This window comes from Anoplopoma fimbria, chromosome 8 (assembly GCF_027596085.1).
Source record: "Anoplopoma fimbria isolate UVic2021 breed Golden Eagle Sablefish chromosome 8, Afim_UVic_2022, whole genome shotgun sequence".
Lineage (NCBI taxonomy): Eukaryota > Metazoa > Chordata > Actinopteri > Perciformes > Anoplopomatidae > Anoplopoma > Anoplopoma fimbria.
Window position 1 is genome coordinate 2,638,949 of NC_072456.1, and position 24,850 is coordinate 2,663,798.

The 24,850-nt window shown below is 39.9% G+C and overlaps 1 protein-coding gene across 1 annotated transcript in view; it reads left to right on the plus strand.

Annotated features, from left to right (window-relative positions):
• Positions 1–5,015: 5,015 nt before the first annotated feature.
• Positions 5,016–24,850, plus strand: part of LOC129094145 (cadherin-6-like) — a 41,141-nt gene continuing 21,306 nt past the window's right edge. Inside the window, exons 1-5 of the mRNA XM_054602184.1 lie at positions 5,016–5,231; positions 15,857–16,151; positions 16,294–16,413; positions 18,012–18,185; positions 24,255–24,442. Of these exons, the coding sequence (XP_054458159.1) occupies positions 5,016–5,231; positions 15,857–16,151; positions 16,294–16,413; positions 18,012–18,185; positions 24,255–24,442 (993 nt within the window). The remainder of the gene's footprint in view (positions 5,232–15,856; positions 16,152–16,293; positions 16,414–18,011; positions 18,186–24,254; positions 24,443–24,850) is intronic.

The window sequence follows — 24,850 nt, forward strand, 5'->3', positions numbered from 1 at the left end:
ATGAGACTTCACACTCCCAGGCCAGGGAACGGGGTAGCTGACGTTTCTGTGAGAGTGTGTGTGTGGGTGTTTTTCTATGGGAGAGACAGCGTGAGTGTGTGAGTAAAAACTGGACAGACTCAGATGACGGGTCTACTCTGATGGAACACACACACTGATGGAACACACACACACACACACACACACACACACACACACACACACACACACACACACACACACACACACACACACACACACACACACACACACACACACACACACACACACACACACAAGTTGCTCAGTGGCTGACATTCTCATGTTTCAACTCTAATTGGTCCTCTGGGAGTTGTCAGAGGTCTCGGTGGCTGTCTGCAAGGTTGTAACACATACATAAACACAAGCACAGGCACACACACCCACATATATACACAGCCATGCATCAAGGGAAGTAGGAGAGGGAGGTTTCAGAAGAGGAGAGGTGCTGTGATTGTCACCTGAAGGTCATGAACAGTTATCACTGTTTGTCGAGGAAAAGGAGGGGAGATTGTAGAGGAAATATCCTGTTGGCCTGTGCTGCTGTTCTATACTGGGTAAGACTGTTGTTATTTAGGACGCACCATTGTGTGGTAGCACAATGTTTGCTCACCTCATTGTTGTGGAAAGACTCCTTAGACAGTTGGTTAGACAGATTTAATTTAGTGGGCTTTAGAATAATAGTTGACTGAGAGTTTTCTCTTTTACGCAGACATCTGCATGAGTACTTTCTACACCCTGGTTGGACAAAATAGTTACTTGCTTGGTTTCCCTGGCTGGAGTTTTCCCACTAAACTATTCAAGTATTTTGTGTTGTGCAACAGCAGGTAGTAGTAGTCCTAAACTACACAAGAAAATCCGTGTTTGAAAACATTTTAGGTAAAACTAAGGTGATTCAGACATTTTTAGGGCTGAAAATTCTGTATTCAAAATAGAGAGATTTGTCTGCAGGTCTTATAAAAGAGTGTTTTAATCTAGAACAACCACTATGCGGCTTAAGCCCACATTCAGACCGCATCAGCCTTCTTATTCATTTGGATGAGGCCAGTCCGGTGGCACAGCAGGGTTGCTAATACAGGGTTCCGTCGAACCAATGCAGGATCGCCTTACAAAGAAGTTGACGAAGCAACAGAAAGTTATGGGCAAGCGCAGCATTAAACATTGAAATACATGCAAGCCATTCCTGTAGGGCTGTATGGAATAGTTCAAACTTCAAAGATTGTCTTTAAAAATTCTAACTTTACATCATCATTTTTTTGTTTACATATCTATATCTAATGTGTATAATGATGCAGATTAAGATCAGGCTGTTGTATTATAATATCAAATATAATACAAATACTATATTCAGCTTTAATTAATATTTGTTGGCATTTAGCCTGCCAAAAAACTAAAAAAAATGTTTTTAATTATTTTAAGTAATTTAATCCGATGAATCACTTAATTCAAATTGAGTCCATTCTCGTAAATGGAAATAAATCAATATCTCAGTAATGCCTGTAAGGGAATTTCCTCAAAATTGGCAAAATCGCCCAAAAATACCCCAATATGGCTATGGCCAAAATGCTGAATTCAAGGCTTTAAAACAGAAGTTTACAAACCAATGTGGGACGTCAAAGTGACTATGTCCACTTCCTAAACACAGTATATAGTTGCCATGTTGGTATTTGGCCATTGCAATCTTTAAAGACCTAAAAGTAGCGATTTAGACCTTAAACTCGTGTTTAGAATGTTTACTGAGAAAAAACTATGAGTTCATTAGGAACAAATTGACTGACAAGTCATGAAAAATGAAACAATTGAATGTCTGAACTATGAGTTATGACAAAAAGTATACTTCTAATGACTGCAAGGCCCCAATTGGAAGCATTGCGGATAAGCATTTAAGGGACTTCACACACTAGAATAACTAGGCAATGCAAGGAATTCCTTTGAACTGGAAAACTTGATGGTTCCAACCTCTTCACTGCACAATACTGGAGTGTTGATGCTTGTTAATAAGTAAGTGAAGGTGTACAGACAGAATCATTCAGTCTGTTATTTGTTATTCACCTGATTAAATCAAAGTATTTTCACAGAGCACGATAGAGACAAGGAAGGGCAAAAGACGGGAAGAGAATGAGTGAGAATGTGATTTGTCAGTTTATGGCTTTAACAACATCAGTAACTTACTTGTTATTAAATGTCCTTACAATGCATGATATGGAAATAAGTTTGGTCATGATAATGGTTCATTGTGATATAGGCATTGCACTGCATCAACCTTGCTGGTGAGGCAGTCACCACAGTCAGGTTGTGATGGCTCATGGTTGAGGGCTGCACCCTAGTGCTGCAAATGTGAACTGATGTGATGGATTAACCTACAAGCTCTGCAAGGTCACTGCACAATGAGTACAGTTAGTTGATAACTTACTTAAATCAATCGGTTCATGATCATGTAGTTTTTTCCTTCATGAGCAGCAAATTATTTCTGAATCCTACTAAATGTGACATTTATCTGGTGTGAGCAAAGTAAGAAATGCTCTGTAAATATGGCCTAAACCTTTCTGCCATTGAACTAATAACTATTAAGTCAGTAAAAATCAAGATTTATCTGCTAAATCTGATAATTAAACATTTAAGCCTGGATCGTAATCCAAACCAGTATCTATATACTTAATGTTGGTCAAAGAAAGTCAAAATGTATATTTTAATCATCAAGCATTGAGCCAGTCTCTCCAAGATTTGCTATCACAAAAGAAATTAATTAAATTTTATCAAGTTTCCAATCATCCATTTGAACCACTTGTATGACCTACAGTCAATTGATTTGGCTGTATGCTCCAAAGCTCCAAAAACCTGCTCGATGCTTCACTATTTTCACAAGCTACTTTCCAAATCTGTCCGTCTGCTGTGTGCTGAAGAGCAGGCATAGCGATCACTGGGTTTATCAAAGCTGAAAATGGCGGTCTGCTGCTGGAAACAAGGTATAAGAGAGTGATTGTCGGGCATACGTTGGTAGCTCCATGCCACCTGCTTCCATTGAAAAGGACTTGTAGCTTCTTGCTAATCGCTCCAAGTGTAAACAAAGCATTAGTGTTCATTACATTACAGAATGTACAGTCATTTATCCAAAGCGACTTACAGTCAGTAGTATATTGGGCATATCATTCACCCATTCACACACTGATGACAGGCTACCATCAAGGTGCCACCTCAGATGTTGCATAACATTCATGCAACATCCAGTCCACACCGATGGCAAGCCTTCATCAACGTGAATGGGTTAAGTGTCTTGTAATATACACATCGACTGTAAGTCCGGGGCAACCTGCTTCTGATAATGTAGTAATGTACGCCACAAAGCATTAGTGTTCATTAGTCGTTAAGATAACATGCCACATCGTCAGTATCTTCTCACCGGTTTAATGCTATGTGTCTCTGCTGTTATTACAGTTATTTCTGCCTTTGCTGTGTTGATTTGGAATGATAGTCCCACTCTTTTGCTTTTGTTAAACATCTTTCTCTGTGTGTCGCTAATGACTGCACAGCTGAGCAGTAGGAGTAGGTGTGCATTTATGTGTTCTCCTCTTGATGCCATGTTAAAAGAAAACTGTGTTTATGGAAAGACAACCATAGTAAATGGGAATATTTAACAGTGTCAGGGAAAAGAAACTATGTGTGTGTACAAATTGTTCATGATATTTAGAAAACTCTCCATGGAATTGTGTGAGGGGTCTGATTTGAGTTTTCACTTTTTACAGTATGGTTCATTCGAGGTACTTGGACGATTTGATTTGATAATAATACATTATATTTAAAGAGTGATTTTCAGGGTACTAAAAGACACTTAACATAGTAAAACTTATCATAGAAACAACAGGCTAAAAATAAACAACACGCAACATTATTCATACATAAACATGGACAAATTGGTGTCAACTCAAACGTGTTTGGTAAAAAGGTTCCAGAAGGAAGTGGCAGCTATGGAGAAGGTTTTGTTCCCCCAAGTCTGGTGCTTGATCCTAAGTGGTGGAGACAGGAGGTTGGAATCCGTGAAGCGGAGGCTGCAGTAAGCAGTGTGGTAGTGGAGCAGGTCAGTGAGGTAGGAGGGGTCTTGGATAAGGGGAACTTTGTGCGTGGACTTCACAGTAGTTGTGTAAAACAAAATAAGCATTGATAAGAAAAGGAAAGTCTTTCGTTTTTTGTCCATAACCCTCCTCAAAGCCTCAAACCGGGACTATGTCCGCTCCATAGGCCTAATAACGCCCCTGGTCATTCCACCAACTAATCGCTCCAATAAAAGCTTGCCTCCTCAAGATGTTGGCATTAGTAAGGTTCTAAAATGCAGAATTTTACTACACAACAGCTGCTAGTATAGACAACAAGGTCGGCAACGGCTGTTAACAGTGGCATGACGAATCAGGGAAGAACACGTAGTGAATGCTATGACCCAATCAGGTAGCGAACGCAGGTGTCTCCGTCATTGTTGTTAGCAGTTCCCGTTTCTGTTCGTCCACATTACAGCACAACTCTGGAGTTTTTAAACTGGGAAGTGTTTCAAACGTCTCTGTTTTAGGGTTCTAAAACTCCAGAGTAGTGTGGACACTAGGAGTAAAAGTTGTAAAATATATGCGTTTTAAAATGATAACATAGTAGTGTGGATGTAGCCTTAGATCACTGTGCTGTTATGTTAAAGCAGTCTGCTCTCTCTGTTTACCACACTTTGTTTGTTTACCATACACTTGCTTATAAATAAGGAGAAAATTCACTCTTGCAGCAAGAAGTTTAGGTGCCAAGAAACCCATAAACTGCCCTCACAATGCAATCTTATTGAATGTGAACCTCATTTGCAATGTTCATGTTCACATTTCTGTTTCTCTGCCTATTTTTCAGCTCCTTCCCCAGTCAGTCAACACCTAAAGGATTGGACTGATAGAACATCTCCCAATTCAAGGTGATCCTGCTGGGAAGATAAACCATTTGTGACCCGTTCATCCTACACTTCCTTCAGAGAAATGAGGACTATCTCACAGGGCATTGTATGGCTCTGTCTTTGCCTGACCCTGACTGCTTGGTCTTTGAGTGGACGTCAAATAGAGACAGATGGTGTAGAGGGAACTAAAGAGGTCAGAGGAGAGAATCTGCTCAAAAGAGTGAGACGAGGCTGGATGTGGAACCAGTTTTCCCTCCAGGAGGAGTATACAGGAAGCGGCTACCAGTACATTGGCAAGGTAAGAGGTGTGCCACTACCTTGAACTTTAGTTACAGTGAATGCTGACTTAGTCCCATATGGATTCAAATGAAATCTACTTGATTAGTTAGAAACACACTCATTTGTGATGTTTGCTCTTATTTTCTGCATTGCAAGCTTTTATTACTATAAATGAATGCTAAGTTAATCACTCTTTACACATTTGGCTCATGACTTTGGTGCTTGCTAGCATACTGAATCAGCCCTGCTGAATATAACTGCTAATAACCATTGTGTTTTGAGGTTTTTATATCATTATTTAACTTCCAAGTTGTGATCAGCATGAATTCAAATCTGGACATTGTTTGAAGTATGTATGTTTGGGCATAAAAAAACTATTTTCCCAAAACCCTCAAAAACGTTTTTCCCATGTGATCTGACATAGTTTTCTGCATGATGACGTTGCTACATATTCTTTATCCATAGTCACTGTGTATAACCTACAGTAACTGCAGTTTGGTTGCTCCCTGTTTGGAGAGGCAGACAGGAGATCCAGCACGAAAGCAATGTACTGCTGTGTGGATGCCACATTAGTTCAGATCTGAAATTCACTCAATAACACAAACAAACTAACCAATCGAGACGACTCCAGTGTTCTGTGAGGTAAAGTTATTGTTTTTTTGTCAATGAAGTCTTGTGGCTTTGATAGTTCCTAATTTAACTAGCAGAACACGGAAGGAAACTTCTTAAAATCCAGAATAACCCCTTCAGTTATATCCAATCTTCACAGCACAGCTAAAATTGACTCAGCTAAGGCTGGCTTTCACATTATTCATAGGTTCATTGATTAGCTTGCTGTGCTAACCTAAGGTAAGTCACTGCTTTGAAAACCCCAGTGAAGAACTCTAATCTAGTTCTCATTTGAAGATGTATACAGATAACACTGTTAGCTTTTAGATTCTGTAACTTTTGAAAGGAGATACCATAGTTTCTCTTTTACAAATGAAAAGTTGAACTCTCACTGCTACAGCCTAACCTGGTCTAGTGTGAGGATCTTTATGGCTACCATTGGCAGACTATGTAAAAACTGATATTACTAAGTCCTGTTCCATAGGCTCGCTTTAAAGCTTTACAGCACCGGAGTAATTTAAAATAGCATACATTATAATCATCTCTTAATCCTAACATAAGCCGTGTTTCCACATACTTTATGAGCATTTTGAAGTATTGCTTTAGAAAAGCTGTATGGTTGGAAACAGCAAAATTTGAACACCTTTGCCGTATTGTTGACGTAGCGAACATTTAACGCACGTATCTGATCTGCTGGTTCTGCTTTTGCCGTCGTTCCGGATGTTCCCATAATGTTTGTCTTCGTCGTTGGACAAAGTCTTTGGACAAAGACTAATAAGTGTGTTTCGTGTCAAACAAGACACGAAACACACTTATTAGCTGATTTGAAAGAACAATTCAAACTTACCCAATGCAACAAATTCTAAAGACTTCTGTCGATTTTATCTCTCATAGATGGGTTAGATGGCCAAGGCAACCTGTTTGGTTTCCAGCTTGCAACCTCTACTTCTACGGATTTACTGGTGGAACACAGCTATGCACAGTCTAAAGCGACAACTTCTGACCAAACTATTCCACATCCAGAGGTTTCTTGGTCATTGGATCTGTACATTCTTGCGTTCAAGAACTTTCTGATTGAAATAGGATCACCAAAAACACATTTTAATGCAAGTATAATAGGTACTCATATATAGTAGTAGTATATATAATAGCTTCTGTATCATTTGTTGCCTAGACTGTACATATCAATACTATCCCCCCATTTCCAAAAATATCCACATATCAAATTATTTCTCTCTTAGTATTTTCCACGCTTTAAAAGCCAGAAACACATTTACATATATATTTTATTTTAAAGGGAAATTTCACCCAAATATATATCATATCATCAAATGTTCAACTGCTGGAATTTACCAATCTATGACCTGAGGCTTCCCATGACTTGACCTTTTAGGGACTTGTAAACGTCTGCTACTAACTTTGTCCTTGTGTTTGCACTGAAACTTATAATGTTTAACGCTCAAGTAGTCGACTATGTCATTTCTATGCACTGTTTGGTGGGCAAGTGAGTTAAGCTGTTCTGGAACAGACAACATTGTTACTGATTTTCCCAGATGGTGGTTACTGATGTTCTTGAGGATAGTTCTGCTAATCATGCACTATCCCCTGAGTAGTGCCACAATTTAGTCCAGGAACTTGTCACCAAAGCAAAAACAAGCTCTGAACAGGGGATGTTCAGGAGTAGATAAAAGATCAACAGTATATGCCATATATGGGGCAATTGTTCAGTGGTGAGCTGGTTGTCTTTCAATCAGAGGAGTAAGTCCATGTTGATGTGTTCTTGAACAAGACACTTAACCACAAAGTGCTCCAGTAAGCTGTGCAACAGTGTATGAATGGTCAGATAGTCCTGATGGACAGGTGGCACCTTGCATTGTAGCCTCTGTCATCAATGTATAAATGGGTGTGAATGGGGGAATGACATGTAGTGTCCATTCACCATTTCTCATTACATAAAAGTGGTGGACATTCTCTCAAAGCTGGAAAGATTCATTTAAGAGGCAGCTCATTGTGTGTCAAATTTTTCTAGTCATAAATCAGAAATATAGATTAATTAATAAAACATTTTGTGAAAGTAAGTAAGGGCTTAGAACACTATGATGGATGTATATGATAGCTATGATGTTGCAGCATTTTTTGGGTTCATACCATTTGTTACACAGATTTGGTGCAACTTAAAAAAAAAATTGACTCCTCAAGAATTAATGCAAATACAAATACAAAATACCACATTGAGACACTAAGACCTTGAGGAACACCTAAGAAAAAACCTGCTGTTATTTGGTAACTGTTAAAATTTGGTGATTTCTGAAAGAATTGCATTCTTTGGCGGTTTGATAGCAATAATTGCTCAGAAACCCCCTTAATGTTGATATACCTAAAAAAGCCACACATCATCTGAAACCACTTGGTCCTGTAGTTTGTGGTTGAAAAGTTTCATGATGCTTTGATTATCCTATAGGTCACCACAGATCATTTTAAAAAGTGACATCAAGTTTCAAAAATGGTGTCAAACTGAACCGGCTCCAGCCTCTCAAAGACAGTAATGTGGCCAGGCCTGCTGGCGAGCTGTCTGACTTTTAAGAGGTTAAAGATGTTTTTTGTACATGCTATTTATCATAACCTAGAACTGATCAAAGCCACTGTTTTTTTCAGGGCCATCTTTTGCCTGGTAGATTATAAATGCGAGTGTTGTGCTTGTCTGAATGTGGAGTTTCTGAGGCATTTTGAAAGTATTGATTACTAAATGAATGACTGGAAATCTATCAACATACACAAGTTAATACAATAAGCACAATGTGCGACATAGAAATTATTTGAAGAAAAAAATATATATATTTACAAAATCTCAATTTTTTTAGGCCCTTACTAAAGCTTCATTAAGGGCTTCACTTGGCTGATGTATTATTGCACTAATAATAATAATAATAATAGGTCTATAATCTTCACTTACCTTGTGTAGAGATTGTGGGGTAATGTAGGAATTTGCCATCAAACTAGCTGATATTTTTAATACAGGGAAATTCTATTGGTGAAGTTAGCTTACAGTGCAACACGTAATAGTTGGAGCTGTGCTGTTTGATCAGTAGCCAGATGGCGTGAGCTATTGTGCTACTCTGTCTGAAGTCTGCTGTCTGACAGCAGCACAAAACAAAGTAAGCTTCGAAAACAAACAGGAGTTTGCCATGAAAGAGGTAATATCAGAGAGAAGCAAGACAGAGTCAGCATACTTTTCTCCCTGCTGAGGTGTCCTCACGCAGGGGGTTTGCTGGGTGCTTCAGATATGCGTTGGTGTCTAAAATATGGTTTAGAGACAGATTAGCAGGGATGGTGTTTAGCATAATCAAACATGAGCATGATTTTTTTCAGAGTGTGACTATGGCTCAGTGGTAGAGCAGGGTCGTCCGCAATTCAGAAGATTGGCTGTTCGATCCCTGGCTCTGCTAGTCCATGTCGATGTGTCCTTGGGCAAAACACTTAACACCAAATTGCTCCTGCAGGCTGCTCCCGCAGTGTATGAATGATAAGTTAGAGTCCTGATGGGCAGGTGGCACCTTACATGTCAGCCCCTACCATCAGTGTATGAATGTGTGTGAATGGATGAATGATGACATGTAGCGTTAAAGCGCTTTGAGTGGTTATAGGACTAGAAAAGCGTTATACAAGTACAACTTGTAACAAACAAGTTTGGACCTCAGGTGAGTTGATTGTATTCCAGTCCAGCTCCATGGATACAAACACCAGTATTCAGAGTAATCAGTGTTAAAAGGTAGTTAAACTAGTAGAAGAAGAGGGACAGGTAGAACAAAAGCACAACGGGAAAAAAACAAGGTCAGCTATAAAAAGACAAAGAGCTGAGGGGCAGCAGGAGAGAAAGTGTATTGAGGAGCAAAGAGTGAAATGCTGAAAGACTGCAGGTTGAATCATTGAAGAAAAATAAAGACATAAGCAGAGTTTCCATTCATAGCTGACACTCATATTTAATGCAAAAACGATAGTCGAGCTTTACAACCGCACCCGGTACCACTATAGCAATGTGGCGTTCACCTTTTTGTTAGTTGAGCCAAGTAAGCAGCCCAGCTGCAATGGTTGTCAAACATAAAGATGTTAAATCATGAAAACTGGCAGTCCCTAGTTCATTAGTCCAGGAGAGTTAGCAGCCGCAATGTTGCCAGATAGAAAAGGGGGGTGAGAGAGGGAGAGAGAGACACTGAGAGAGGGAAGGAGAGAGAGAGAATGAGAGAGACAGAGAGAGAGAGAGAGAGTGAGTGAGAGAGAGTGTCGTTGCCAGTTTTTTGCACAACCTGCATATTTGATGTTCGAGTTGAGTGAGACTCAGAGAGACAGTACTGCTAAGTGATAAACCGTTTGTGTCAGAGGAATCGAGTCATTTACAACATGTAGCTATCGGCCTTCATTAGCTAATCATAGTTTCCACGTGACGTAACGTCCTTAGGGGAACGCCCCTTGGAGGGCAATACATCGCTGTCCTCCGCTGCCCACCAGCTTACGAAGCGAGTGATTTATGTTGTTTCGTCAAAATACGGGATAGTTGTTGTGCTATCAAATGCAAAACGGATGAGGAGACAAGCCTGGGCCGTGTATCTACAGAATCCCGTCCAAGAAATAAAACCCTGAAAAGAGGACATTGTGGATTTGTTCCATTAAACATGCCTCCGTCCCGGTGGAGGGCGAACGATGGCATCCTTCAAAGTATACGCATATTTTCAGCGAACACTTCATGAAAGGTAAGATCAAGTAAACACAGAGTATGTTAAGTATGTTTTTGTATTTTTAGCAATGAGTCATGTCTTTACGTAATTGTTCTGACATGGTTTGCTGTCGTAAACCGAGGCAACCAACTTCAGTGGCTTTGATGAGCTGCGCTAAATGTTAACTATCGTTAGCTAGAGAGTTGGGATGATCTGTTAGACTTAAATAAGCTCACAACGCAATGATTTGCAAATCCTTGAGTACTTATTTTCAACTGAATAGAGTACAGAGACAATGTTGAGCTAATGCTCAGACTAATAAACATATATTTTTTGTAAAAATAGACACTTTCATTTACGTTTTACACAGCAACTCAACGTTTTGGGAACTGAGGTTGTAATATAATGAAGGTAATAGTAAAGGTTAACTACCAGTCTGAAGAGTTATCAGCAGTTGTATTAAGGGAGGGGGATTTTAACAGGTATCAGAATTGGTATCAAACCTTTAACTTATGTTTTGTTTAACTTGTTGGACATAAACTATCTTCTATCTTTGTAGGTGTTAAATCTGATGACCCGTTGTACCCTAACTGGGTTCCATCCGTCTCCTCACACACACAGCCACCAAAAGAGGATAAAGAGAGAAAGACATAAACATTTTCACCATTTCTTATATTTTATAGACCAAACAAGTAATTGATTAATCTAGAAAAAAATCGACAATGATGTCAGTTAGATTTGATTCAGTTGGAATTAAATCATCCATTTTTGCTCAGTACATCTGAGCCTTTCTTCCCCGAAGGTGTGCAGAAGCTACAGGTTATGTCTACTTATTTTCAAAATGCAGGAATGTAAAATTATCATTTATCTTATCAGTATTGGTTATGAGAAGCAGGTAATTATCAGCTATCATATCTGCTGAAAATATGCATGTATATATTTCAGAAAGTATGCGTCCTGTGTTGAATAAACCTCCTCAAACGTATATGTGCAGTTTCTTTCTGTTATCAGTCTTTAGTTAAACTTTCTACTGCATACAGTCGTTGCATTTACAGCTTTATATTTTATAATGTGTGGCGTCAAGCTTTAAACAACTATTGTGAAGGTACCGTCTTTTACAGATTCATGATTTACACTCTGGTCCGTCGTTATTATGCAGGACAGGCTCCCCACAGTAACAGCCCTTGTCTTCAGATCATTTCGTTTTATCATATGATGTTGCTAAAATAGGAGTTGTAAACACTATTGTACGCTTTCATTCTGGCGACAGTAAGGTGAGGTAAGTTTATCCAAAAGATAGATGTAAACATCGCTAACACGTGAAGCTCGGGCTGGGACGTGGCGGATTTAATTGACTGAAAAATGGCGACAGGTGCTGTCTATAGATCGCAAGTGCCCAAAACATACAGTTTGATCTGATATCTTTGTCTTTCTTCAGTGGAAAGGTATTTCAAACATTTGTGGATTGAAACAGGTGGAAAATTTACCGGCTTGTTCTCTATGGAGAATCCAGTGTTAGCCGCCATTTTGGCCTGTTCTTTTGCCCTTCAGGTTGCCGCGCAGGTCACGTGACTGAAAACTATGAATAGATTTAGGGTTCTTTGTGCGGTGGTGTTTTTAGATACATGTAATGTAGTCTATGGTAGTATCTAGTTTTAGGTTACGTTTAAGTTGTCATCAGGATTCATGCAACTATACAGCATATACCTACCAATATTTCCCGCTGGCGAGGTGCGACATCCCTTTTCTGGCCGATTCATCAGGGTCTGTGAATCTCTCTTAGTGTGGCCCCTCCTCTGAGACCACTTTGCATTGAGAGACCCTACCACGAGCTATTGCCCCCGACAACACAGCTCTCAGACTCACTGGGGCACACAAACCCTCCACAACGTTAAGGTGGCGATTCATTGGAGGAGCAGGATGGGTTAAATGCAGAGGTCAAATATCATATAAAAACCTGTTCATATATGACCATGTAATTAAGTTTGTTAGTTGTTTTTTTTAAGTTGAACTTTCTTGACACAATTTTCTCCCTCAACTAGGCAATAATGCCCCCAAAATACTTTGCATTGTTTTGTGGACTTGGAGAAGGCCTAAGACCATGTCCCCTGGGGAGTACTGAGGTAAAATGGGGTACCAGGGTTGTTACTACGAGCCATACTGTCCTTGTATGACCAAAGTTAGAGCTGTGTTCGGATACTCGGCACAAAGTCAAACACCTTTCCAGTGCATGTTGGCCTCCACCAGGGTTGTCCCTTGTCACCGGTCCTGTTTAGGATTTTCATGGATAGGATTTTAAGGCGCAGCCGGGGGGAGGAGAGTGTCCGGTATTTGCAGATGATGTGGTTTTTTTGGCTACCTCAAAACGTGATCTTCAGCGCGCACTGGGGCAGTTTTCAGCTGAATGCGAAGCGGTCGGGATGACAGTCAGTACCTCCAGGCTTGAGGCCATGGTTCTCTGCCTGAAAACGGTGGATTGCACACTCTGGGTTGGTAGTGAGTCACTGCCCCAAGCGAGGGAATTCAAGTATCTCGGGGTCTTGTTCAGGAGTGAGGGCAAAATATAGCTTGAGATGGACAGGCGGTTCGTTGCAGCGTCAGCTGTGATGCAGGCGTTGTACCGGACCATTGTGGTGAAGAAGGAGCTGAGCCATAAGGCGAAGCTGTCAATTTACCAGTCCATCTACGTTTTGACCCTCATCTATGGTCATGAGCTTTGGGTAGTGACCGAAAGAATGAGATTGCTGATACAAGCGGCCGAAATGAGCTCCTTCGGAGGGTGGATAGTTGAGGTGGTTTGGGCATCTGATCAGGATGCCTCCTGGAAGCCTCCCTTTAGGGGTGTTCCGGGCACATCCAACTGGGTAGAGGCCCCAGGGTTGACCCACAACACGCTGGAGAGATTACATATCTAGTCTCGCCTGGGAACGCCTCGGGGTTCCCTAGGAGGAGCTGGAAAACGTTGCTGGGGAGAAGGACGTCTGGAATTTCTCTTTGAAATAGCTGATATGGTTAGTGTTTTTGTCAAGCGAATCTGGTGAGTTTGAGGAGAGCAACATAACAGCTTTAGTTCCCCGTCGGAAAGGGCTGACGGGGAACTGGAACCATTATGTCAGTCTCTTGAAAGCCACAAGACTCTATTGACGGTAAGAGTAATTTTACCTCACAGAAAAGAAAGGAAAGACGGCATATTAAGATACTTTATGTGCTTTTACTTTGAGTGTGATCAATGACATTATGATCATTGTCATAGTGTTTATTCCTCATATGTTTTCATCAGACACACTGTATTATCACTGCGTCTGCATCAGTCTCTTTGGCTCAAAGGCTCAAGAAAAATTGTCTTTGAAATTTATGTTCCTAAATCTTCTCAAAGGTAGAAGGGAAAGAAGGTGCGACAGGAGAGGAGACTATATGAAATATATATACAATATAGTGGCTGCAAATGTTTTCAGAGCACATCACTGGTTTCTGAAGACACAAAAAAGCGTCTATATATTTGACTCACTGACTACATTTTTAGTTTTAGGAGTTAGAACGGGTGAAGTTGCAGTGGTGTTGTTTTGAATCTCACTGTTTAAAAGAAATAATGGAAATTCTTCCGTCTTTGGTTGCTATTAAGTAAAATCTGCTTTATGTTTAACTTGAAATAGAACAAGTTATTTTTTCATATTTTTTTTTCATCCAGATAACCATGGGTGCCAGAGGATAAATCCTGGTTGTAGTAGTCCCCTGACTTAAATCTTTTGTCATCATCAGGTCAAAATACTTCATTACCAGTGAAATCACAGAGCAGTTAGCATGGTGGATGATTTTTAGTCTCGTTTTTTATATTACTGAAATTCAAACCATCACTTGCATGATAACTTAACTTACTTAATTACACAGCAATTATCCAGCCACCCAGTCATTTCTATAAATGACAATCATATTCAGATTATCTGAATGATAATTGGCCTACCAATGAGGTATAGGGGCTCTAGTCAGAGCTAAAACACAAATAGGACATACAGTATGTATAGTTGTGTGGAATTTGATAAAATTTGATTTAAATGTAGTTCAGGTTTATGGTTTGTGCCATAAGCCAGTGTTTGTAAGTAGCTCACACCCTCGACAGGTTGTAGTAGGAGAAGTATCAGCTACAATAGTTCACTCACACACACATGTAATCAAAGGCTTCACCCCAACACCTGGCCTGGAGGAGAGAGGCAGGGATGAAAGGTGAACAGCGAGCAACTTTAGGTAGAGAGATACAGACAAAGACAAGAGGCGAGAGAGAGCGAGCCGGGTTATTGCTGCAGGTATCAAAGTCAAAGCAGCAGAGCTCACAGCAGATCCGATTGATGTTTATTTCTTCAGGCGCAACACAAACTCTGGCTTTCTGCTGCTCTCTCTTCATTTGCAGTGGCAGTTTTTCCCTTCAGAAGATTTTTTGTTTTGTTTCTCAGTCTTGAGCTGACTTTTGGTCCTCTTCTTTGCTTCTGTCTTATATAAACCTGCCACCATCATCCACTAGACTGTGTATCTTCTTTTCCGTCCATCCATGTACCACCAGGAAGCTCTTTCCGCATACACAGAGAGTTTACATTAAAAAAAAAAAATTAATTGGCTCTGATTAGGCTGAACCGCCATGTCTTTTTTTGTCCCTAAACTCTAATAGAGCTGTAGAATTACATGCGCCTCACTGGCACAGGAAATTAAAAATGACCAGAGGTACTGTACATGTATTAATTGGCTCATCTGCACTGTTATTAGTTGTTGCTGCACTCGTATTAGTTGTTGCTTACTGTTTTGTATCAGTTCGCTGCACTTAGTGAATTTGTATTTGTTTACTGCACTTATCCTATTCGTAGTAGCTTGTAGCACTTATTATATTCGTATTAGTCTGTTGCAATTATTGTTTTCGTAGTAACTTGCCTCTGCACTATACTTTTGTCTGGTTTATGTTTAAGATGCTCTTGTACTGTACATGTATTAATTGGCTCATTGCGTTGATTCATTTCAGTCCACTGAGGAAGTAGAATGCTGGTGAACCGCACAGGTTAGCAGTAGCTTGTAAAAATTCACATTTGGTGCTCTAGTGAGTATTTGTTTCAGAAGGAAAGTGTATGAGGTATGGAGTAAAAAATAATTACAACTAGTTACAGAGTGTTTTTTCATGGTAATGAAGGAACTCAGTGGGACAGTGAGGCTCACTGATGCATTTTTAACAACAATGGAGCTCTGAGACTCAGAGGAAGAAGATATATCTGTCTCTAATACACACACTGTACTTGTTAGAAGATATATAAAAAAAAGCCTCTCTGTGTGTGTCCCTCTGCAGCTCCAGTCGGATCAGGACTACGGAAATGGCTTAGTCAAGTACGTTCTGTCTGGCGAAGGGGCCGGCACCATCTTTGTCATCGATGAGAACATCGGGGACCTGCACGCCACTCGCCGCCTGGATCGTGAGGAGAAGGCTTTTTATATCCTCAGAGCCACAGTGGTCAACAAACAGACAGGTCAAAAGCTGGAGCCAGAGACTGAGTTCACTGTCAAACTCCACGACATCAATGATAACGAGCCTAAGTTCAACAAAGAAGTTTACACCAGCAGTGTGCCTGAGCGGTCTGTTATTGGTAAGGAAAACTGTACGAGAGTTAGGATGTTTGTTTTCGTTCTTATCACTTTCAATATTTATCTTTTTATTAAAACATCATAGAGATAACCCACATCTTGTGATATTTTTCAGTGATAGCCATGTCTATGTGTATCTCTCAGGTACATCAGTGATCCAAGTAACAGCTACAGATGCTGATGATAGTATGTATGGGAGTAGTGCAAAACTGGTCTACAGCATCAGCCAGGGACACCCGTACTTCTCTGTGGACCCAAACACAGGTATGTCTGACAAAATCATTCTTTAAATCCCATTCCATGTGATGGAGTTGTTGGCTATTAATTCCAGTACACAACTCAATAGCACATAAGATGCCGATAGATATAAACATGAGAAATATTATATCTTGTAACTTTTTCATTCTTTAGGAAACAAAGTATCCAAACACACATGGACAAACTTCACAAGAATGCATCTCTTTGGCCAGCTGTTTTGTTAATCAAAAATCTCACTTGACGAACATACTCTAAATTCTAATTCCATTTACCCTTACTGTAGAGAGAACTTTATTTGAATCAGGCTCATATAACAGTATTTGTATGTCCTTAATTTTGACTGTTCTTAAGTGACTAACTGAAACTAAGCACACATTAATATGTAACTTTTGCATGAAGTTTAATTGACAGTAGCTCAAGTATGATTAAGTGAAACTGAAATCATTAATTTATGAAAACAGGATTTCATAAAGTATGAGTGTTGTGAGCAGCAAAAATTAGTAGGCCACTGTGGAAATGTCCGTTAAGTTAAGTTTATAATTTGAGTAATATCCCTCCTAACCACTGTTTTACCCTGTTTAAGTTTTCACACATGCAAGGATCTTCTAGTAGAGAAAGATTGGCAAAATATCCCTGAGCTACTCTGTGTTATTGGCCATCCGTTGGCTATTTTGGGTATGGGAAATTTGTGTTGCACTTACAATGGCTGGCCAGTGGGTGGCAGTGTATGGCATGATGCACCTGTTGGGGTGAAAAGAAAAAGGAGAAAAAATAAACTTGGCTGTAAATAATGCCACTGTCAGATTAAATGACCAAAATAAATATTCTGCTTAGCCTCACCATCACTGCTTGCCATTATGACACAATAATTAAAGGATACAAGATCATATTTCCTCACCACCCACTTTGGAGCTTTTACTTGTGCTGCGTTGCCTCCCACTTTACCTTTGAAAAACGATACATTTCGTGATTGTTAGAGAACATTACACTGGCAAACATGTTTTTCTCTACCTGTTGATGTGTAGTGATTGGTGTGGTGATATTCAGATGTAACTGGTCATTGAAATTTAGCATTTTAATTTGAGTTTTTTTATGTATATGAATTCTTGAGCACTCTTTTACGTTGGACAGAGCCTAGCTGTATCCAAATGTTTCCAGTCTTTATGTGAAGCTTGGCTGAGCAAGTCCTGAGTCCAGCTATGAACTTAATGAACACACATATGATTGATATCCATCTTCACAAGACCAGTTTCTTTTCTGCTTTTTCCCCTCACTTTTGACTAGTGTGTGTGTTTTGACTAGTGTGTGTGTAATCATGTGTTAATCCAAGTCTGCCACTTCCATATCGGATGATTATGAACTACCGTTGTCGGTGCCTGATTTCATCTGCTGTGTAAAAAGATACAGATAGCAGATTCTCTTCTCATTCAGCCCACAAAAAAAACAAAAAAAACACAGGTAGGTCAGCTGTGTAACCCTAAGTTTCACCTTAACAAATACATTTTATAGGATTTTGGTAAAAGGGGGGCTGAGAATGAAGACAAAGCAATGTGAAAAGAGAAAATGCAGAGCATAATTCAAAAGCATGTGTTACTTTTGTTCAGGTGTGATCCGGACAGCTTTGGGTCCTGGGGACATGGACCGCGAGCAGAGGGAGCACTATCAGGTGGTGATTGAAGCTAAAGATATGGCTGGACAGAGAGGAGGGCTCACTGGAACCACCATGGTTAACATAACCCTCACTGATGTCAACGACAACCCTCCCCGCTTCACTCAGAGTAAGACAACAGCATATCAATGAAAAACACTCAGAGTTCAGAAGGCAGGGGAGCTCTTATGTTTTCCCACATCTTGTTAAAGGAACAGTGTGTAACATTTATAGGGATTAATTGGCAGAAATGGAATAGGATTTTCAAAACTATGTTTTCATTAGTGTATAATGAACTGCAACTAAAAGCGTTTTTGTTAGCTTAGAAAAAGCCATTTGTATCTACATAGGGGGTCCTCTTCCCAGAGTTCTCAATGTTGCACCACCATGTTTCTACAGCAGAAAGGTCCCAGAAAGGACAAACTAAACACTGGCTCTAGAAAGAGACTTTCGTGTTGTTACATTACCTTAAGGCACATGTGTCAAACTCAAGGCCCGCGGGCCAAATCCGGCCCGCCACGTCATTTTATGTGGCCTGCGAGAGCTTGAAAGGCATATGATTGTCTTAAAATAAAAGTTTATGGTGCTTTACAGTGTACAGTGACCATAAACTACATCTCCCACAATGCATGTCAATTATGTGACCCGCGAAATAACGGCATCCTGCTGCTAGATGGCAGTGTTTCCATATCGGCGTTTGACTAAATAATAATAATAATCCCAAAATGTCCAAGAAGAGAAAAATTGATGCAGAGGGAAGGCAATTTAATGAAAGATGGGAAAGCGAATTCATGTTTGTGCTTCAAACATGAATTCACTGCCTCATGTGTTATGAGGCAGTGTCGGTGATGAAGGAATACAATTTACATCGGCATTTTGACACCAAACACGGAGCCAAGTATTCTAAATTTAGCCTCCAAGAACAGACATCAAATTGTCCAAAAATTCAAAGGCAGACTGCAATTGCAGCAGAATATATTTACAAAAGCTACAGCCAAAAATGATTCAGCTGTGAAAGCTAGCTTTATTGTGGCTGAAGAAATGTGGATGAAGAAATCGGACCTAAAGTGGGCCTCCAATGTCGACACCATCAGAAAAAAGGCCCAGGAAGTACAACCTGCCTCAGGAGCTGCTGACTCAGTTCTACTCCGCCATCATCCAGTCTGTTCTCTGCTGTTCCATCACTGTCTGGTTTGGATCGGCCAACAAACTGGACAGGAACAGACTGCAACGGACTGTCAGGTCTGCAGAGAGACTCATTGGTGCCAGCCTGCCCTCCATACAGGACTTGTACAACTCAAGAATCAGGAAACGGGCAGGAGACATCTTTGCAGACCCATCACACACAACCAGTTCCAACTCCTCCCCTCTGGTAGGCGCTACAGAGCACTGTCCGCCAAAACAACCAGACACCAGAACAGCTTCTTTCCTCTGGCCATCACTCTGATGAAAAATTAATCTGACATTCTACAATAGCACCTCCATTGCACAATTACCTCCATTCTGTTCTAGTACTTCCATTTCATTGTTGTTGTGTTTTTATGTTTATATACGTACTTTTGTATATATATATATATACTATACTTGTATATATAAGTTAAATGTTTATGCCTCCCTTATCCCACCAGCTGTCCTTGTTTCAGTTTTTATATGTCTATTTCTATGTATTTACGCTAAGAGAAAAATTCCTTGTACACGTAAGCATACTTGGCAAATAAAGCTGATTCTGATTATATGATATCCAATACTATGATTGTTTTTTCAATTTATATTTAATTATTTTACCCCCACCCCGTTTTTATATTTAATTATTTTACACACACACACACACACACACACACACACACACACACACACACACACACACACACACACACACACACACACACACACACACACACACACACACACACACACACACACACACACACACACACACACACACACACACACACACACACACACACACACACACACAATTTCCTTTCCTTATAATTTCATCATTGTAACTGCTTTATGTTATATTCTGAATGTCTGTTTTTTAAGTCTGTCTTCCATGTTTGTCAGTTTATGTTTATTTTTTTTGTTGTCACATTGCTTCACTTAGTATGACCTTGTTTTCTTTTGCATGATTTGTGTTTTGGTTTTGTTCGCTTTGGACTGATCGGTTTGGTTTGGCCAGGATTGTTTGGTTTGTTAGTATGACTTGGCTTGGCTTTGTATGGCCTGTTGGGTTTAGTTTGACTTGTTAGTTGAATTTGGTTTGGCTTGGTGTGTTTGTTGGGCTTTGGTTAGTTTGGCTTGGTCTGACTCTTTTGGTTTGGTTTGTTAGTTTGGTTTGGCTCGGTTCATTTGGTATGGGTTGGCTGTGTAGGCTGGGTTTGGTTTGGTATGTCGATGGTTGGTCGTTGATTTAGTTTGGTTTCAGCTTTGAAACACAGTTTTAATTAGTTCAATGTTCCGGTTCTTTTCTGTGTCTCAAAGTGAACAGATTGCTGGAAACTAGGCCAATTTCAAAGAAGTATATTTACACGAGTAAATATGTGTAATGAAGTTTGTTTTATTATTTTGTGTTAAATAAAATAGTGGATGACAGCCGTGATAATGCGTTAACTGTGTATTCACATTAGCACATTCTTCATCTCACTCTCTCCAGCTACACACATACACAGTATATAAGTATACCAAAACAGTGGCAAGTTGACCACTGCCTAGCTGCCAGGATGTATGAGGCTTGCTGTGTCACAGCAGCATGTAATAACTCACCCAAGTAATTTATTCACACCACTAAATTCCCAAGATGGAATGTATGCAGGCACACAAACACACACCAACACGCACACACATCTGAGCAAAGAAAAGATCCCTGATATGGAAGCGCCTCAGGTTCATACAGCAGAGTGACATCTTATCTTGCATTCATGTTACCATGTTTGTGTGCTTTGACTCCATTCAGTGACTCAAACAAGCTGCTATTTTCATATAGGAGTGGCTGTGTGTGTGTGTGTTTCACAATGAGGAGCAAACTCTTAGCAACGACCATCTCAAACATGACAAAAAACTGATGGTAAAGCACAATGTTAGCCTATTACAGAGCACAAAGGAGTACATCACAAGTAAAAAAATAAATTGAAATACTTTTTTAAATGATAGTCAGCAGTCTGGCGGAGAAACTTTGTTCCAGCGCCTGGCTTCCATCAGCATTTACTTTTTTTGGACCAAGAAGGCTTCTGTTGTTCTTGCTGTCGACCCGTCTAACCTTTCATATGACGTTCTTAGACAGGAGAAAGATGTTGTTTCTTCATTCAGCATTTGTGCTGTCATTTGATTTAATTCAAGTAGAGACAAACTTTGTCAATGACTTTGTATAGGTTTATGTGTTGTTTCCATTTCCTATGCACTGTTTTACCTTCTCTCACTGACTCACCATATAAAAGGGGGAGTTATCAATGTACACATGACATCTATTGCATTCTGTCCATCCTGGGAGAAGGATCCCTCCTCTGTCGTTCTCCCAGAGGTTTCTTCCTTTTTTCTCCCTGTTAAAGGGGTTTTTTAGGGGAGTTTTTCCTGTGCCGATGTGAGGGAAGGACAGAGGATGTCACATGTGCACAGATTGTAAAGCCCTCTGAGGCACATTTGTAATTCTGGGCTATACAAAATAAACTGAATTGAATGTTGTTCATCAATACCAGTCAGTCTCTACTCACTGACTCAGGTTGGGATTCTTTTAGCTTTTATTTTAAATCAGGCGTATTTGTGAATCTTTTAATCCCAGAATTATAGTACTGGAATTCCGACATTGTCCATTTCATGGACAGAAAAAAATTCCCCCAAAAAACTGAAAAACCTTGAGAGGGATTTCTGAGACAACCCCTTTGGTCAAAATACAGCAATATGCAAATGAAAAAGTAGTGGATCATTGACAAATGAAATTGTATCTACCACAAATATAAAATAAAAAGAATAAAGCCGCAGCAAAACAGCCTTCAGGATGGCAAAGTCATCAAGAGACCTTCATACAAAGATCTATGACTGTTGTAACGTCGTGAGAGGTTACAAGTGCGGCTAGGGTGGGGTGGTGCAAGGGATTGAACAAAAAACAGGCAAAAAGCAAAAGGTCCCCAGAAAAAATGAAGCTTTATTCTTTACTAATTTAACAACTTAGGTAGCTCTTCTATCCAAACAAAAGTGCAAAACAACACAAAGCGGAGATAAGGGTTTGTTAAACTGAAATACAGTGGGTACGGAAAGTATTCAGACCCCTTTAAATTTTTCACTCTTTGTTTCATTGCAGCCATTTGCTAAAATCGAAAAAGTTCATTTTTTTTCGCATTAATGTACACTCAGCAACCCATCTTGACAGAAAAAAACAGAAAACCTGTTGTGTGCCTTTCCTAATCAAGTCCAATCAGTTTAATTAAACACAGCTGGACTCCAATGAAGGAGTAGAACCATCTCAAGGAGGATCAGAAGAAATGGACAGCATGTGAGTTAAATATGAGTGTCACAGCAAAGGGTCTGAATACTTATGACCATGTGATATTTCAGTTTTTCTTTTTTAATAAATTTGCAAAAATTTCTACATTTCTGTTTTTTTCTGTCAAGATGGGTTGCTGAGTGTACATTAATGCGAAAAAAAATGAACTTTTTCGATTTTAGCAAATGGCTGCAATGAAACAAAGGGTGAAAAATTTAAAGGGGTCTGAATACTTTCCGTACCCACTGTATGTTAGAAATAAGAGTCAACTTAAAGTGTCCTCGGTTCCACCGGCTACCGGGCCTTCTTCCTTTATGTTCCTCCTCGTCGGGTTCTGTCCTCTCCCTTAGGCAGCCATTCAGTCCATGTGTGCTTTCAATGCTCCTTCCAGCCATGTGCTCTCTCCCTCTGCTCGCCTCGTCTGTTTCCTGCAGCCCTTAAGTCCTTCCTCAATTAGGTGGCTTAAACACTCACACCTGGGGGAGTGGTGAGGCATTCTGGGAGCTCCAGTGTTTTGATGAAAATCATTAAAGTCACTTTTTGTTTTATAGACCACAATGATACACATCATGTGTTTTGGTGAGGAGAACTGGATCAAAACATCAAGTTGTTTGTCTACAAGAAAACTCAACAAGGCACCTTTAAGTTTGTGGACATGGATTTGTTAGACAATTGATTTCCCATCTATGCTGCTACCCTTTCTACTAACAGTTACAAAGAGCATAAATGCTGTCTTTACTCTTCAAATCAAGAGCTACACAGCCTGAACATGGCAAAACAACAAATCTATGCTCTATGATTCAAGCTCTGTCAGAGCCATTATGTGATCTTTTTCAGATTACTAAGCAATTCAAGGAATTGTGTCCCAGTTGCTCATACATTCATACATGGTTTGAAACAATCGATATTGCTATAATGTTATAATAATCTTTGACCAAGATATTCAAGGTGTTCATTTAAATGGGGATTAAGACCAAAATCCAGTTGGGTTAACAGATTAATGAGTTGAAAGGTTTATCAGATGCCACAACACTGTATAAAAGTTTTAAAACTTGAAAGATGATCACAATGGCTATTATTGTAATATCATTAAAAAGGGTTACGGGCATTGGTGTGACCGGGTCATTTTGCTAGGGCTTCACCTTGACCGATTTGAGTGTAGCCACTAAAATCATTCGTAAACCAATGTGAAGCTTGAAAGTGAGATACTCCTACTAACATTAGAGCTTGTCAAAATGAATGTAGATCATTGTTATTTACATTGGGCCAACTCACAGAAATCAAATGTTATTTTGCAATTTTTATCATTTGGAGCACAAATCTGCGCATTAGTGATAAGGGGGTAGAGCTGCGGTATCGAGGTCCCGCCCACACCCTACCTCAATCCAGTCGGGAGCCCAGCACAACCACATCTTGTAGGATGAACCACCTAGCTGCCAACTACCTGCTGTGGTTCACCATGGTAGAACTAATCATAATAAATCTATAAACACATTAATTATTTCAAATTAATGAGGGGGCTACGTGTCCTCAGGCAGGGCTCAAGACATTCTGAATGTGACTTTATCTGAGAAGAAAATGTAAACAGGCCATTAAAGTAATGAATTCAGAGAGGTGGCCTGCCCCGGAAGGTATCCCAACCATATTGAGGGAGCGAGGTTCCATAAAAGCAGCACCAGCCTTATTTCATGCAGATCATTGTATTTCCTGTGTTTTCAGGTATTCACCAGTTCATAGTTACTGAGTCGTCCAAGTCTGGCACTCCAGTTGGGAGGGTTCTAGCCACTGACAGAGACATCGGGAAGAACGCTGAGATGTACTTCACCATCGTTAGTGGAGACGGCATGGATATGTTCGACATCTCCACTGACAAAGACACACAGGAGGGAGTCATCACTGTCGGCAAGGTGAGAGAGAGAAGGACTTAACTGTGAGCTAATCACTAATGTGAGAGGGACAGGAACAATTAGTAGGAAACAGGTTAGAAGATGCCAGACGAAACTAACCAGTTCTCTAAACTTCAAGCATGTCTTAAGGACATAAAAACCTGGATGACCTGCAACTTCTTGATGTTAAACTTAAATAAAAATAAAATAAAACAAGTATTATAAATAAGCAATAAAGAAAAAAACAACAATAACTGAAATATTATATTTACAGACAGAGAAAAAAACAACTATTTTAACTATTTTTAACTATTATTGCACAGTGTAATGTGTAATGTATTGCACAGGTTTTTATTGTCATGTTATTATTGTCATGTGGTCATGTGGTCTGCTGGGGAGCAGCAGGAAGGAAGGACCTGCGGTACCTCT